This window comes from Saccostrea echinata, unplaced genomic scaffold, assembly GCF_033153115.1.
Source record: "Saccostrea echinata isolate AGI-Se365-2 ecotype Australia unplaced genomic scaffold, CSIRO_AGI_Sech_v1 ptg000001l, whole genome shotgun sequence".
Lineage (NCBI taxonomy): Eukaryota > Metazoa > Mollusca > Bivalvia > Ostreida > Ostreidae > Saccostrea > Saccostrea echinata.
The window spans coordinates 38862947-38879931 of record NW_026889750.1 but is presented as its reverse complement, the minus strand read 5'-3'; the positions used below and the strand labels follow the sequence as shown (position 1 = coordinate 38879931).

Below are 16985 nucleotides of genomic sequence, written 5' to 3'. Positions count from 1 at the left end.
TTTTATGGGTAAGTCCGTTTCACTTCCGTTTAATTTGTAAACAAAATGTCAGAGGAGAGCATAGACTTCTCTCGGGTAGGCATCAGACATGTTACATGAATAGACTTTAAATAGACTGAACTGGCGTCTTTTAAAATATACCTTTTTTCACCCCACAGATTCATACTGGAGGTGGATACACCTCAGATTTCGATTCTGATGCAGAAAAGGAAAGGAGGCAAGTACTTTCATATCTATAGGCCTAGTGTGTTTTTAAATTCTTATTATCAGCTTGATAGTTTTGGTCATGAGTCAAATATATTTTATATATCTACTTGATTTCACTAAAGAGAAGAGATTTTGCCTTATTATGATGCACAAATTCAGTCATACAATCAGAGAATATTAGATGTGATAAAGTGATACAGGTAAACTTCGGTATCTCGACATCGGATATGTCGACAACCTGGGATATGTCGACATCCTTCTGTGGTCCCGGCAGTATTTACTATATAAATGATTTGCAAAAACTCTGATATGTCGACCTTGGTAATGTCGACAACCCGGGTTATCTCGATGTATATTCACAGTCCCAAGAGCAAAATTTACCTGGTATATGTCGACATCGGCAATTTTCTGCTCCACTGAACCTAACTGTTTGTCAGATAGGGTCGCTCGTCACGCACGGATGACTCCGGGTATCTCGATGTCGTCAAAGTTTCACACCTTTCACACCCATGTTTTGACTAAACGCTGCTTAATTAATTCTATAAACTGTGTTTGTAGGTGAATCCCAAGCCCCTTCGGCGTCTTTGAGAAGTTAATTGAGCTTGGGTCATATCATTGCTAAATCTACACTATTCTGTGTAGATGTAGAGACTGTTATTTATATCGAAACCTAACATAACTATTAAATTTGAAAAAAGATAACTAAATTACAATGAATAACAAACACACTGAATAATTCAAACTAAGGAATTAAGAAAAAATGTTTTAATGATATTCTGTAGATAAAATGTATTCAACAGGAAACAATCCAATTAACGACACGATTGACCGAATCAGCTGTAATTCGTTATCTGTAACATCACTACGTCAGTTTAGATACTCAAATCTCTTTAAAAAAATTAATTTTAATGTACATTCTTCCTGAATGAAATAAGAAAAAAATAATCCGCATTTAATTTTTTTTACCGTATATCTAATGTCGACTTTATACGGTTCGAAGTTTATAGAGCGCATTTCATATCCTGTTCAGAAGAAAAGGCAAGTTACATGCAAATGCAGCTCAATGCTGTAACTTTGTACTGAAACTTTGTGAATTTGGAAAGATTTCGATAAAGAACACGTTTTATAATAACTTCTTAGATTTTTAATAAAAATAGAGGGAATTCTGAAATATGTTGAGCTACAGTCTATATTAAAGTCATGCACATATAATAAGCTTGTCTGTTTTGCTATGCAATGAAATCTTGGACGTCAAGTCTCAACTCTGATATCTCGACACCTCGGATATCTCGACATTTTGCGGTGGTCCCGTCAATGTCGAGATAATGAAGTTTACCTGTATGTGATTCAGTAGAGGTATGCTATGAATATGTGCTCTGGAAATATGAATATTATTTATCTGACTTCTGTTGTACCTTTCTCATTAACAAAGGTCCAGGAGACATGATCTTGTTCCAGAGCGTCAGAAGACAACAGAAAAGGTCGCCAACAAACGAGAACTGGAAGACGAGTATGGGAGGTATGGTGGCTGTAGTTTCTTTGTGAATGAATAATGCTCACCCTAAGACATGATTTACCTTTTTCAAGTTCTTTTTCAGGGAGGAAGGCAAGATTCACAGAATGCAAATCCTCAGTATGGATGCAGTATCCTTATATTACTATGACTTAATCAAAATCTGAAACAGTTATAATTTATAATCTGTGAAAAGTTTACTTTAGTGCAAGGCAAATTTCTTTAACTTAGACACATCAATTCTTTTCCCTTTCCTTTTAACTTGTAAATTCTGGTAATTTATCAGTGTTTTACAACTGTCTCAACAATTGACCAAATGAGCATATATTTTTATGCTTTTATTGGGCACAAATGTCAATTTTTTTATTAGTCCATTTTTAAGAGTTCAAAGAATCTTGAATCATATTGAGATGCATGAAATGAAAATTATTGTACTAAAATATTTCAGTTTCAAGCTTCATTTTGAGATTTTTGAATTAATAATAAATTTAAGAGTTATCATTCATGGCTAGGAGCAGATATCCTTAAGGTTACTCCCAGAAGAAAGAGCCTTGGTTAACGTCCCTACGCTCCTTATATGCTGCAACGTCAAGTCAAAAGTATCTCGCTGTGAACTTCTAGCATGCTGGAGTATCCTTAAGGTCAGCTCACAAAAAAAAAATCTTTTTGCCTTTGATTTGTTTTCTCCAGGAAATTGATTATTCAAATAAAATCTAGTTGCAAAACTTTTAAATTAATTTTAAGAACTGCCCCTCAAAAATTTCAAATGATTCTTAAAATGACTCGGCCATTTGTTACTCTGGCCTTTCAAGTCATTAATAGTGTGTGCTGGGTATAGTTTATAGTCTTAACAATACTAGTACACCAGGCATAAGAAGTATGTGAATGATTACATTCAGTATTATGGAGGATCAGAAAAATTCTTCAAAAGAGACAAGTAAGTACAATGCTTTAAACAAATTGGAAAAAGGAGTGTTTTAGGACACATTAAGTCAAATGTCATTGTCTTGAACTTGATGGGACAAAGTAAAAACTTAAGATTGGATATAACAGGGTATAAACATGATAAAGACATACATGTAATGAAAAAAGTGGGACTTCCAACTCATTTTGACGTTATCCCTGGAATTTGAGATATCAATGTTTGAGATATCAAAGTTCAACTGTGCATATAACTGAATACAAAGTAGAAGTTTAATTTTTACTTTGTAAACACATGTCTGTGAATTTTCTTTAGAAGGATATACTGTTATTAATTTAAATACATCCATATATAATGTGGGCATTCTATTTGTATAGTTCCAAAGACAAGACAGATATGGATGTGATTAAAGAACATCACAAATTTCTGTGGAATGAGGATGAAGCTGACACATGGTGAGTCACTGTGGGAGGTACTCTCATGTATTTCTTCTCTCATCATAATAAGAAAATGTTGGAAAAAATGATATTGGATCTCCCTCTGATAGACCTATCATATTTGAAAGCAGAGAAAAAAATCTTATTGTAACAAAGATAGAGATACTGAACCCTGAGTAATAGTCTTTGGCTGTTTTTGGAGTGACATTTTAACTTTTCTACAATTCATTGTGTAAACCATGCTTTTTATACGAAGGATGATATCTAGAAAAATGGATATCAACAAATCTTGTTTAATGGAACATAGTACATGTCCAAGATACTTAAGTCTAAGGTCAAGGGAAAATTGATTCTGAATACATGTATTAAAAATTTAAAATCCTTTGGAATATATGCATGTAATTATTTAATGAAAGCTAGATGTACTTTGACAGGGAGAAGAGGCTAGCCAAGAAATACTATGACAAATTGTTTAAAGAATACTGCATAACAGACCTAAGTCGGTACAAGGAAAATAAGGTAGAAAAAAGTTATTTATAGACTCTCTAAATTAAGATTCAGGAAAATGATGTAGAAAAGAATTATTTATAAACTCTCCAAAATTAAGATCCAGGAAAATAAGTGTAGAAAAGAATTATTTATAAACTCTCCAAAAAATAAATTAGAAAGAGTTATTTATAGACTCTCTAAAATTAAGATTCAGGAAAATAAGTTAGAAGAAAGTTATTTATAGACTCTTTAATATTAAGATTCGGGATAAAAAGGTAGAAAAGAATTACCAGTTGTTAAAGACTCTCTAAAATTAAGATTCAGAAAAATAAGGTGCATGTAGAAAAAAAACTTATTTATAGATTCTTTAAAATAAAGATTCATTAAAATAAGATAGAAAAGAGTTATTTATAGACTCCTTAAAATTAAGATTCAATGAAATGAGATGGAAAGATTTATCTATAGACTCTATAAAATTAAGATTCATTAAAATAAGGTAGAAAAGAGTTATTTATAGACTCTCTAAATTTAAAATTCCACTCCTTACTTTTGAATACATTTAAAAGTCTCTGTATACAAAGACTGGTTTGTACACAAGATGTAAAGGGAATATTTGAAAAGAGGCCTGATGTAAGAAGCATTTCAAATGTAGATCTCTTTGAAAAAGAAAGGAATTTTTCAGGTTGCCATGAGATGGAGAACAGAGAAAGAGGTTGTAGAAGGAAAAGGTATTTACAAAATAAGAAATTTTACACAAAAGTTCATGAAGGTAGTCATATTAAAATTATTAATATTATCCTTATTTGTTAATCAGAATAAAAAGATCAACATATCAGGCTTGATTATATGTTTATGCATGTATGTCAGTAATTGATGATTCTTGTATACACATAAACATTTAAGACTTTAGAGATGATGTTTCCTTTGCACTTAATGATATTTTGGATACAGCATGCAAAATGTTTATGGGCAAAATAAATAGTAAATGTATAAAAATTTTATATTAAGGTCATTTTAGCTGTGGTAATAGAAAATGCAATGAAAAAAATGGCTTGAGAAGCTGGGAAGTTAACTTTGCATATGTTGAGGATCAAGAAAAGAAAAATGCTCTTGTGAAACTAAGTAAGTGAATTAACTAAAATAATAAAATACAGTTCAGTGACAATGTCTTGTACATTATCACAATGCACAGGAAAGGGGAGTGAAAAGCTAATGTTCATCTAACTACTTATCTAGATTGATAAAGGTTGAAATGAATATTACTTGAGATTGTGCTATTCTACAATTGTTTCAATTTGGCTTTTAATAGAACCAAAGCTGTGTTAAGTTAAATGCCAAATTCTGTAAATCCTTAAAGCTGAACACAATTTGTAAAAGGAATAGAGTTAGCTTTGTCTGCCATATTTGTCTCCTCTAGGTTGTACTCCTTCAGCCTTAAGTAAAACTCAGCTCTGTTCATGATTCAATGTATTTTGCTTCATGGAGTGTACCTGAACAGATGTCTCTTTCATTGTCAAATTGTTAGACTTGGGCTTGACTAAAAAATGATTTCTTATGCCTTGGCCACGTCAGGAAAAATAGCCACCAAAGATATTCAATATCAATTTGCACTGTTTAATGCATTACAAAGTGAAATAAGCAGAAATGCAGGTTCAATAAAATAAAATGTAAACAAAAAAAACAATGTAAGATAAACATGTACTATATGCAAAAGTGACAGATAAAAGCAGTCAGGTGTAACAAATGTGAAGGGTTTACATACCCTAGTGCTGATAGCGGAGATAGGAAAACTAATACGGCAAATGCCTATTTATGAATAGTGTTCAGCTTGAAGCAAATTTCAAAAGATACTGAAAGGAATGGGGCAAACTGATACATTTGATGTTATTTGCATCTATTTTTAGGACTCTGCCCAGATTGCTCATACAAATTAAATTACCATCATAAGTAAGTATAGACATAAAAATGAATATTTGAAATTTAATGAATGTTTAAAACCATTAAAATTTGATTTACAAAAACTTCATTGCATTTTATGTATTATTTAGAGAATGAGACGGGTACTGTATCGTAGATACAAATTTGGGGGTGGACGAGTGCATAGCACGAGTCTCCACCACCAAATTTGTATCTATGATACAGAACCTGTAGAGTTCTCTAAATGATTTGTGACACGATCAATAAAAAAAAGCATCGTCCACTTCATAGCTGTGCAGCATCCAAACTTCCGCCAGAGTTCATTTGTTCTCTCTGTAGATGAGGCCTCGACAGGGAGTATACATCTGCAGTGTATATATTTCCACGGACAACGTAAGATTTAGTCAGATTAGTTTTGACAACGGGGTAGACGTAACAGACTTGAAGTGAGTCTTTATTGATAAGGTGGACGATTTAACCTTGTTGTAGATGAAGATTGTTCCTAATTTATTTCAGGGGTATTAAAATCTCAGTTAAACTAGATACACATACAGGTGATACAGACAGTTTTTCGATGGACTTTGATGTTATGGATTTTTATTTTCTTATTGAAATGCGACATATAAAACGAAGTGAAAGAGATGTGTGGCAGTCGTCAGCGATAAGGACTTAAGATGAAATTAAAAAAAACCCTGAAAAATGGACTTGATAGAGTTTGCATGAGAAGAGTGGAAAATGGGGGGAGGAGGGATGCGAATTTCACGTAATGTATGCTGCATCCGCGAACCCATTGGCTTTACTATTTTGAAGGGGACACAAAAGGCAGGGAAAGCAAACAGGTTTTCAGGAATTTATCCAAAATAGGATGTTTTCCATAATTGCGAATTTTCCTTTTCGTTTGGATCGAAATAACGGGTAGATTCTGTGTGGAATAATTTTTTAAAACTGATTGAGAAATTTTAACATTTTACATTCCTAAGGAAATATTTCTTCAAAATTTATGATAGGAAAAAAATCAGCATTTACTATTTGTGCGTGCTTTTGATAAATTGAATCAGATTTATTTTTAGACCGTGCTCGTGCTGTATTTTAGATACAGAACAGTTGGCTAATACAAGACAGTATACAGGGTTAATACAGAACAGAAAGTAGCTCCGCCCACTGTAGTCTTGTTCTCTATTGCTAATACAGAACAGCAAACGTCAAAGAAAAACACCGCAATTGTGTCACAATTGTTATACAAAGAATATACTTGTATCCAAAATTTGATTAAATTAATTCTTGTAACATCTTTCTAACCTTTTCAGAAAGAAAGAAATACTTCCTAAAAAGAAAAAGAAGGACAAACAAGTTGAATCAAGTTACAAAAAACACAAATCTCATCACAGGAGTTCATCAGAAACAGGTTAAGTATAGTCAACATAGAAATTACTACTGCTTAAAAGAGGTACAAGTTATAGTCATTAAAACAGAGAATATTGGACTGTAATATTGCAATGGACCTTTATAAAAGTACAGTAATGTCAACCCGTAAATATTGGACAATAACCATTAATAGATTTGCTGAAACTGAGAATACTGGAAAGCAATATCATAATGGTCTGTTCAGAGTATAACATGGTCAATACAGAAAATATAGGACAGAAATTTTTAATTGGGCAGTAAAAATTTCAAAAACAATGACTGAGTAATGAACTTGTGAAAAGGTATAGTATTATCAACACAGAAAATATAGGACAGTATGCTGTGAACCTTCACATAGGTTTAAGCAACAGTTATTAAAGCAGAGAGAATATTGTACCTGGTACAGAATAGTCCTAAACAGGTACGGAATAGTCATAAACATATACAGAATAGCCAAAAACTGGTACAGAATAGTCCAAAACAGGTACGGAATAGTCATAAACATATACACAATAGCCAAAACTGGTACAGAATAGGCCTAAACAGGTACGGAATAGTCATAAACATATACACAATAGCCAAAAACTGGTACAGAATAGGCCTAAACAGGTACGGAATAGTCATAAACATATACACAATAGCCAAAAACTGGTACAGAATAGGCCTAAACAGGTACGAAATAGTCATAAACATATACAGAATAGCCAAAAACTGGTACAGAATAGGCCTAAACACTAAACAGGTACGGAATAGTCATAAACATATACACAATAGCCAAAAACTGGTATAGAATAGTCCTAAACAGGTACAGAATAGTCATAAACATATACAGAATAGCCAAAAACTGGTACAGAATAGTCCTAAACAGGTACAGAATAGTCATAAACATATACAGAATAGCCAAAAACTGGTATAGAATAGTCCTAAACAGGTACAGAATAGTCATAAACATATACAGAATAGCCCAAAACTGGTACAGAATATTCCTAAACAGGTACAGAATAGGTGTGAACAGGTACAGAATAGTCATAAACATGTTAAGAATAGTCATAAAGAGGTACAGAATAGTCATAAACAGGTACAGAATAGTTATGAACAAGTAAAGCATAGTTGTAAACAGGTACATTACAAGAATTTTCTAGAGTATGAAATGAACTAGTAAATATGTGTAGGATCATCAACAAAGAAAATTAGGACAGTTTGTAATGAACATGTAAACAGGTAAAGTGTTTGTAATGAATATGTTCATGTAAACAGGTGTAGTTATTTCAGGACAAAGAATATTGCAAATTTGAATAAATTGTAATGTAAACAGGTAAACTATTTATTATCAGCAGAGAGAATATATTGACAATTTGTAAAGTACTTCTAAACAGTTATAGTATTATCAGTAGAGAGTATTGGACAGTTTGTTACATGTATGTTGTGTTATGAAGTGTTTATACTTGGGATTTTCTAGAAGACACAGAACACCCTGGGGGTTCATCAAGTAGGAAGAAGGAAAAGTCTAGTGAAGAAGAGAAATCATTATGGAGTGGCCCAGCAAAAATATCAGAGGAAAAATCTAGGTATTAAATCAGAGAATTCATAACTTCAAAACACAACAAAGGAATGGCTAATATAAGACTCCATATTTACGTTTCAAAGTTTACAAATTACAACCCATGATTGTACATTCTGACACAGAATTATCTTAACTCTAGGAATAATTCTTTCTATCTAATATTAAAGGATGATGATAATATGAAACATTATTTAAATCTTAATTTGCAGCAAGATGAAAACTAGCTATTATTTCATGGATCGTTTGTGAATTTATTTGGGATTGCATACAAAAAAAAAAAAATTGTCTCATTCCGTTCTCTTCAAAATAAAATTTCAATGATTGCTTAAATCTCTAAACTCTTCATGCATGTTTGTTTTCTTATTTCAGAGAAGAAGAATTCGAAGATTACTTTGAAGATATGTTTTTATAATAAACTATATGAATTAAAAAGAAATTGTTTGTGTATTTCCAATCAACCCATGTATTATTCCTATCTTTTAATCTTGTCAATATCTGACTTTGACAACCCCATGACAAAATTGATTCCCTTCTCTGTCTCGAGAGGCACATACCCTAGGGGAAGATGCAATTCTTTTGAAGTTCAAACATATCGTAAAAGTGGATTTTTTAGCGAGATGCAAATTTAGCGATTTGTCCTTAAAAATAAGCATTACATTTTAGCGAGAAGTAGTTTTAGCATTTTAATGATGCCCAGAAAGAAAACGGTACCTTCCAATACAGAATGAATTGCTAGCAGTATTCAATTTTAGCGATCTCAAAATCCTGGCCAAAAATGGCAAAATTGAACCCTCGCTAAAATTTCTACTTATACGGTATTCATATCTGCTCTAACGTTACGTGCCCTCAAATAACACCCCAAATAAATTCATGGTAATCTTCCCTAAATGATAAACAATTATAAAAGCTATTAAATCTTTGTTAAAGCTGAACGTGATTCGTAAAAGCAATGTGTCCGCCATTTTTGTTCAGATTCTCGCTATATCTGAGGACACCTATATTTATTTTTTTTTAAATTTTTATTCAATTTGACAAAAACCACATGTGGCGCAAGTCATACATACAGTAAACAAATATAAAGTCACACAGATTTTCTTATAATAAATGCATCACGTATGAAGTTAAAAATATTTCTTGTTGATTTAACATCTTCTGGATTAAGAATTTCATAAGATATACATGTATTGTTAAAAAGTGTACAAAATCCACTTCTTAGTTGTTCATAAAGTGGACATACAAATAAAAAAATGATGTTCATCTTCAACAACAGTTTGACAATTAATACAATATATTTCATCTCTTGGTATAATTGTGTTACAATATCTACCAACCTCTATCTGTAATTTGTGGGCACTTATTCTTAATCGAGTCAAAAAAGAGCGAAGATTCTTGGAAATGGAAAAATTTAAATATGATTGTATAAAGGGCCTGACTTGGACACTGTTCAGTATAATCAATCGACACCGGTGTAGACGGACGTATGCTATATACAGCACTCGGTAGCGACAAAAATAACTGTAATACCTCGTCTAATGCAGGAAAGTAAGATACAAAAGAAACTTACAGTTATAGTTGTACAGTTCAGTGCAGTGTACAAACGAACACAGATACACTTAACTACAATAAAATGTAAACAAAGGTAATGCAAGATAACCAGCACGAACACGGGTCGCCATTCCACGGCGATACCCGTGACGATAAAGCAGTCAGGTGTAACGAATGCGAAGCGTATACTCTGGTGTTGATGTATCGTAGATATAATATCGAAAATGGCGTATGCCTATTTACGAGTCGTGTTCAGCTTTAAGCTCCGAAATTCTGATAGTCGCTGATCAGATCTCTGTACAGAGACTCGGAATTTCGGAGTGTAACATGATTATGAATCGGAAGATTACTTATATTGATATCAATATATTGAGGATGAGTACCACCTTATATACCCTACGTACGAGGACTTACAAAAATTTATTAAGAAATTATATTGGAGCAACCAATCTGTGTCTAAATTTATACAGCTCCTCGGTGTTAATGTCAAAGAACTGGGTAATCTAAGAAAATATATCTTGAACGCCTTTGAAATTAAAAAAATCTGTTACAACAGTCTACCATGTTAACTTGATAAGCATATAAACTATGTAATAAGATGGGTACATCATAATTGTATAATCTCTAGCATACACTATTTTAATATTTTGTTTTTCATCACTTTAAAATATAATAAATTATATGTAATCGTTCATTTCCTATGTATATATAATTGTACAAATTGTAACATGCCATATCTATTGTTATCCTTAGCAATAAATAAACTGAAATTGAAAATAGCTACATAAACTTTTTGTGATATTATAATCACATAGGTTAATGGGACCTGTACAACAATATGATTTATCACTAAAACAAATCATATTTAATTAAATAATAAAATTGAAGTTTGTCATACACTTGACAGTAAAGTACAAAAACGGTTTTCGTTTTAAATAAATACGAATTTACAAACATAGCACATGTTTTTCTGTAGGGATTATTGGTTAATCTACAAAATCTAATTGTTTAGTTAAACTTCATTTTATTTGAATAAGGCAACACACACACGTATATATATATATATATATATATATATATATATATATATATATATATATATATATATATATATATATATATATATATATGGGAAATATTTTTCAAGTCAAGTTTTTGTTGAAGATTGAAAATCTTGCTTTGCCATAAATCATAGCTTGTTCAAAGCTAACTCTTTGCCCTCTGTGAAAAGTGCATCATATTATGTAGTACTTGACTCCAAATCTCTTAATCTGATATAGTATTTAAACATTAAGCAATTATTGCAAACTCAAAATGCTGAGTTCAATTTGAAATTGAATGATAATAATTAGCAATATCCTATTCTGAAAACCCAATAATTGAATAGCACTGCATCACTTGATGTCATGTCTGGGTACTTGATGATAAAAAACATTGTTTTAATTGGATTATTATCTGGTTTTACCATGTAAAAATTTCCGGGTGCTTACAGAGTATATATAATTGATATATGCATATCTATTTTGTTTTACCTAATAAATCATTTTTTTCTTTATCGACGTGATCTTAAGATTACTAAAAACATATAAAAAGAGTTGTAAGTATATAATTATTTATAAATTGAAAAAATATTAAGAATCTGTTCTGTGATTTTAATCGACCGAAAGATTTTTTTCTTTTGCACAAATTATCAAACCAGATGCAGAATTTACTATAATTGTGCATAACAGAAAGGCCTGGGTTCGATTATAATTTTCGAATTTGGGACGTAAAACAATACACATGTACAATCATAATTTTAAAAAAAAATACATTTTTCAGCTTTCATTATGATGTGGACTAGCAACTTCCTCCTTCTGGCAGTGTTTATGTCTTTCATCGCACTAGGTGAAGGTAATTGCCAAGTCAGCAATTCCTCTCTTCCAAAACACAGGAAAAAATTTCAAAAGTCTGTCTCTGCAGGGAATAAATTAATTTATGTTTATATCAACTCAAGCTTCTTAGAACGAAATAAAATTGACGAATTTCATCGAAACCGAATCATGGAATGGATTTGGGTTACTCAGAACTACAAACATTTTCTTGGTTATCCTCTCGACTTGGATGTACTCACTTTGAATGTAATGAGAAGAAACGTTGATGTGTTGAGGCTAAGTATCCATTTGGTCAATGAATCCAACTGTGTCAACGTTTCCGATTCTGATTTTATACGCAGCTATTTAACATACGTGATTAATGATTCTCAAAGTGTGTCATCATTGGGTTCTGACGTTAAACGTTGGATTTGTCATAGATTCTTCGAAAATCAAGAGTTCAAACGTGTTCTTTTTAACTTGTCACACATTTCTATTGGATACGACTTTCAGTGTTACTCCACAAATACGAATGATATGAGACATGAGCCAAAGTCCAGGGTCGTTTATCTTGTTGTTGCCCTTACCCTCATTGCCTTCTTATTCGTCCCAACTTTTCTTTCTGTCGCAGTGCCAGATGAGACCAAGTCTCTATTCGAACATTACCGGAAATCGGACTACCCTTACACACCTCGTCGTCTGGTTCATTACGTTCTTTTTTATAAAAATTGTTGTAAATTTGGCAGTCTCATTCGATTCACTTTGATAATTCTTCTGTGCTGTATATTGTTCTTCGGCATAAAAGAAAGTCTGTTTTCGAATTTACCAACTCGGTTGTCTCAGTACCCAGGGGTTTATGATACGACGATTGAACGAAGTTCATGGGAAGTTTATGTCATTAAAACTGTTTTGTTTACCTTATGGTTTTTGATAATGATAATTGGTCTGTTCTATCTCTCCAAAGACCAGGAGGATACTTTCTTACTCTTTGATATTTTGGGTTGTTTTGGCAGAAAAGTTACATTGCCTTATACAAAGACGAGGTGTGGTCCTCTTAAAACGGTTTCCGTTCACTCTGTCTTTGCAGTCTTGCATTCAGAGGAACGCAGATCCATCTGCAGACAAATGATTAACAAGTTCTATTTACTTGTTTCTGTTAGGTTTTGGACAGTTATTTTCCTTGAAAGTTTTCGTTTTGCACAAAACAGAAATTTAAGATGGATTTGTGTTTCTTTTGCAATAATACAATTCCCTATAAATGTCTGTATGACATTTCTACTTATTTCATGTCCTTTACTTAACTACACATTTCAAAGCTTATTGTGTTTATTGCTCAAGTTCTCAGAAATAAACAGCGATAAATTTTACATTAAAACCTTACAAAAGATAACTGATTGCTTATCGACAGTACTATCTATTGGTTATATGCTTGCTATATATTATTACTTCACAGACAATGTAATAATCATAGGCTTTACATATTTCTTCCAAGGCACAATTTACCTCTTGCTGGTTGCTATTCCTCATCTGTATGCGACAGATTTTCGAAATTTTTTGTTTTGGGGCTCGTCTTTTCTATATTTACTGCTATATGTCTTTGAAAGTTTTGATTTGTATAAAGTGCTTCTGAATAAAATTTTGAAAATCCAAGGTACGTCCGAAATTGACATTAGGATTTTTGAGAAAATATCCGGGCGTTTCTTTCCATTGCGAATGGAACTGTTTATTGTAATTGGGAAAATATGCGTAACATCGATGATTCTTTTGATCATTTATGATACTCTTAAATTCGTTCATTATTTAGATGAGAAGAGTTCTTTTGATCTGCATCAAATCTTCTCTCTTCTCTTTACTCTAACACCAGGACTTCTTGAAAAGTACTTCATAGAAAGCAACAAAGATAAAGTCAACAGACTTGGAGATGAAATTCGAGATTATTTAATAGAACTAAATGAAAATCCACCCGTCAACGAGCACACTGTGCCATGTTGCTGTAACTGCTGTATTGTGATTGGCCAAATTGTCATGGAAAGGCGGGAAATATACACATGTGACATTTCCTGTTCGACATGTTTAGTTGAAACTCGGAAAACCCCTAACAACTACGATGAAATGCAATAAACCCTTGAATTACACAACTTGGCTATAAAGTATTTTGACAAATAATACTTAAAAGAAATGATGGAAGGAAAGGGGGATCCGAAGACTGTAGTTTGTGGACTGATGAATGCATATATATAAACGGACCAAACAAACAAACTAAGATAACTTTTATGTACCTAATAATATGCAGTTAAAGTACATAATTATACATGTATCACTGAGGAAGTTATCAAGATTCCAGTTCCCAAATACCAGGACTATATCCCGAGGCGATAACGATATACTTTTTAACTTTTACTATACCGAAGCAGGGATTAGCTCATTTGACTAACGCACGGCAAAACGGGAATTAGTCTATTCACAGTTTCTAAGGAATTATTATTATACCTCTACTGATTTTTTCCCTATATAAAATTAGATCATTAGATATGACTAATTCCCTAGAAATCGTTATGAATGGACTAATCCCCGTGCGTTAGTCAAGTGAGTTAATCCCTTCATCAAAAGCTAATTCCCGGTTATCCGTAATCCTCTAGATTTTACTTTTACATTGGTATGATATGTGAATGGACTAATCCCCGTGTGTTAGTTGAGTTAATCCCTGCTATGAATTCACGTTATCTGAATCCTCTAATTTTTACGTTTGTATCGGTATAATAAAACAGTTAAAAGTATATCATTGCAGCAGTTAGCAAGATTCCAGTTCCCCTCGACCATGACTATTTCCCTCGGCTTCGCCTCGGGAAATAGACCTGGTCTTGGGGAACTGGAATCTTGCTAACTCCCTCAATGATATACTTTAACTGTATATTATATCACATACAACGATCTAATTTTATGTAGACAAAAAAAGTAGAGGTATAATAACGTATTATGTATATAATAAAATATAGTCTCAGATGAGCACTTCTGTTCGCCTTGCAAAGGAAATAAATAGAGCAGTTTATAAATTAAACAAAAATCGAAATTGCTAACATACTATTCAATATTCCAATACGTAATCAGAATATTTGTCTTATTGGCCTAAATAAATCTAATATGTCATCTTACCCAATGCAGCTGAATTTTCCGCATGGCCAAAACAAGGCTCTCAAATGGCCTTTTGCCTGCAAGCTTGGGCTGAATAAATATATCGAAATGTACGTATCGATAAGTGTGTATCGTATTGAAACATCAACTTCCCGTACTTATCGGTTAGAGAGTTTGTTTCTTCTAATTTTTTTGTAAAAGATGAGAAATTTCAATCGAAAACGATTTTTTTTTGGGTGTTTTGAAATAAAACTGCCCAATAATGAAATACACATTAAGCAGACTGCATATCTAAAATCAAATTATTACATTACACATTAGACCACTAGCTGTCCTTCAACACATTGCTTTTACAACGGTTACATGTAAGAGTTTGAATTTGAAGTGTATTTTCACTATTTTGTAATGACAGTAATACAAGAATTACAAAATGATTATCAGTTAAGGTGGTATGGGATACCAAACGAAACTTCTCCTACATATTTATGTACCCAAATTGGAAGGATTTGAAATACCCCACCTTTCAGTATATTAAAGTGTAATTTTAATAATTTTTTTATTATTTTAATGAGAAATGCAAAAACGATTTTTTTTCTTGCATAATTCTTTTTTCATAAGCTTAATATTATAGGCAGGCGTTTGCTAATATAAAGTGTTTATAAAAACAAAAATGACAAGAAATATGTCTTAGTATTTTTTTAATTTTCAACAAAAAATAAGCGTAAAAAACTGGGAAAACTTTATTTCTTGAAAACAGACGGATAACATTTCATGAGCGTCTACAATAAGAATGTTTCTTAATATGTTAGCAAAGTGAAATAAACAAATTGAAAATATATATATAAATGGAAAATATAAAATGCATTTAAAATTTTTTGAATTAAAAGATCCGAGCGGAAGAGTTATCCTTCTTTATTTTCCAAGGGTTGAAAAAACCTGGGTGCTATTTTAGAAATGATGAGCATTTTTTCCCAAACATAAAAAAATCGCACTTTGTAGTTTTCAACTTTGAGCGGTTTTGAAAACAATGCATGGACAATCGCTTTCCAGGACGTGTCTTGTTCAGAGCAATTGCATTCATCTGAACGTTTTGGGACTATATACAACAGCTAGCTGATTTGTGACCAAACAGTTACTTCTTGAATTAAATAACAAAAAAGTCCAGCTCTGGTTAACGTGATAATTGATTGGTGATAATTCAGCACAATGTGAAGTAATCGCACTTATCCATGCCTCACCGCACACAAGGTGCTGTACAGTTACTCAAACAATTGAAATACAGCTTTTGCTTAAAAGTGTTCAAAAGCAGCAATGTTGAAACTACCTTTTACAGGGGTTTGCTTTTTTAAATGCCCGTTGTACAATTATAAGTAAATTTATATACTTGCGATTTTTTTGTCTATTTTTACTTAAAATGCCGACTTGTGAGAACTTGCACTGAAATAGGCTTCAGAGTGTTCTTTTCAACGGTGTATCTACAAATTTTGACACGATAACAAGCACTCATGCAAATCAAAACAATACTTCAAACGGAAATACGTCATAACGTGGAGGTATCCCATACTACTGAAATGGGGTTCGTTTATATGAGAATAATGACAAACGCCATGCTGTCGTTGTTGATAAATATATTCACTCTCAGTATAATCAGTATTATCACAGCTCTGAAATATATATAAACAATCATAAATATTTTATAACAAAGCATACATGTAGATCACTTGCCAGATAGCACGGTCAAATGAAGAGTTATTTCCCTTTAATTGTGCTCATAGATAAAACATTAAGAGTTATCTTTCTTAATCAATAATATGTACGAAGTATGAACACTCTGGAATATATAGATAAAACAATGAGATCAAATTATACTGAACTCTTCCAGAATAATATAATTATATAGACAATATTCAAAATATATATACATCATACCTATATGTGATATAGAGCCATAACTCCAATATATATATATATATAGCTGAACACAGCTGTACTCTATTCAGTG

At 32.1% G+C, this 16985-nt stretch overlaps 1 protein-coding gene across 1 annotated transcript; it reads left to right on the top strand.

Annotated features, from left to right (window-relative positions):
- The first annotated feature begins 45 nt into the window (after positions 1-45).
- On the top strand, positions 46-8889 carry LOC133197383 (protein FRA10AC1 homolog). The gene is made up of 13 exons (XM_061333391.1): positions 46-75; positions 159-217; positions 1640-1726; positions 1806-1851; positions 2581-2657; positions 3020-3097; positions 3514-3598; positions 4251-4296; positions 4577-4690; positions 5473-5515; positions 6793-6890; positions 8349-8457; positions 8823-8889. The coding sequence occupies exons 1-13, from the start codon at positions 46-48 to the stop codon at positions 8863-8865; spliced, it is 915 nt and encodes a 304-aa protein (XP_061189375.1). The 3' UTR covers positions 8866-8889.
- The last annotated feature ends 8096 nt before the right edge of the window (positions 8890-16985 follow it).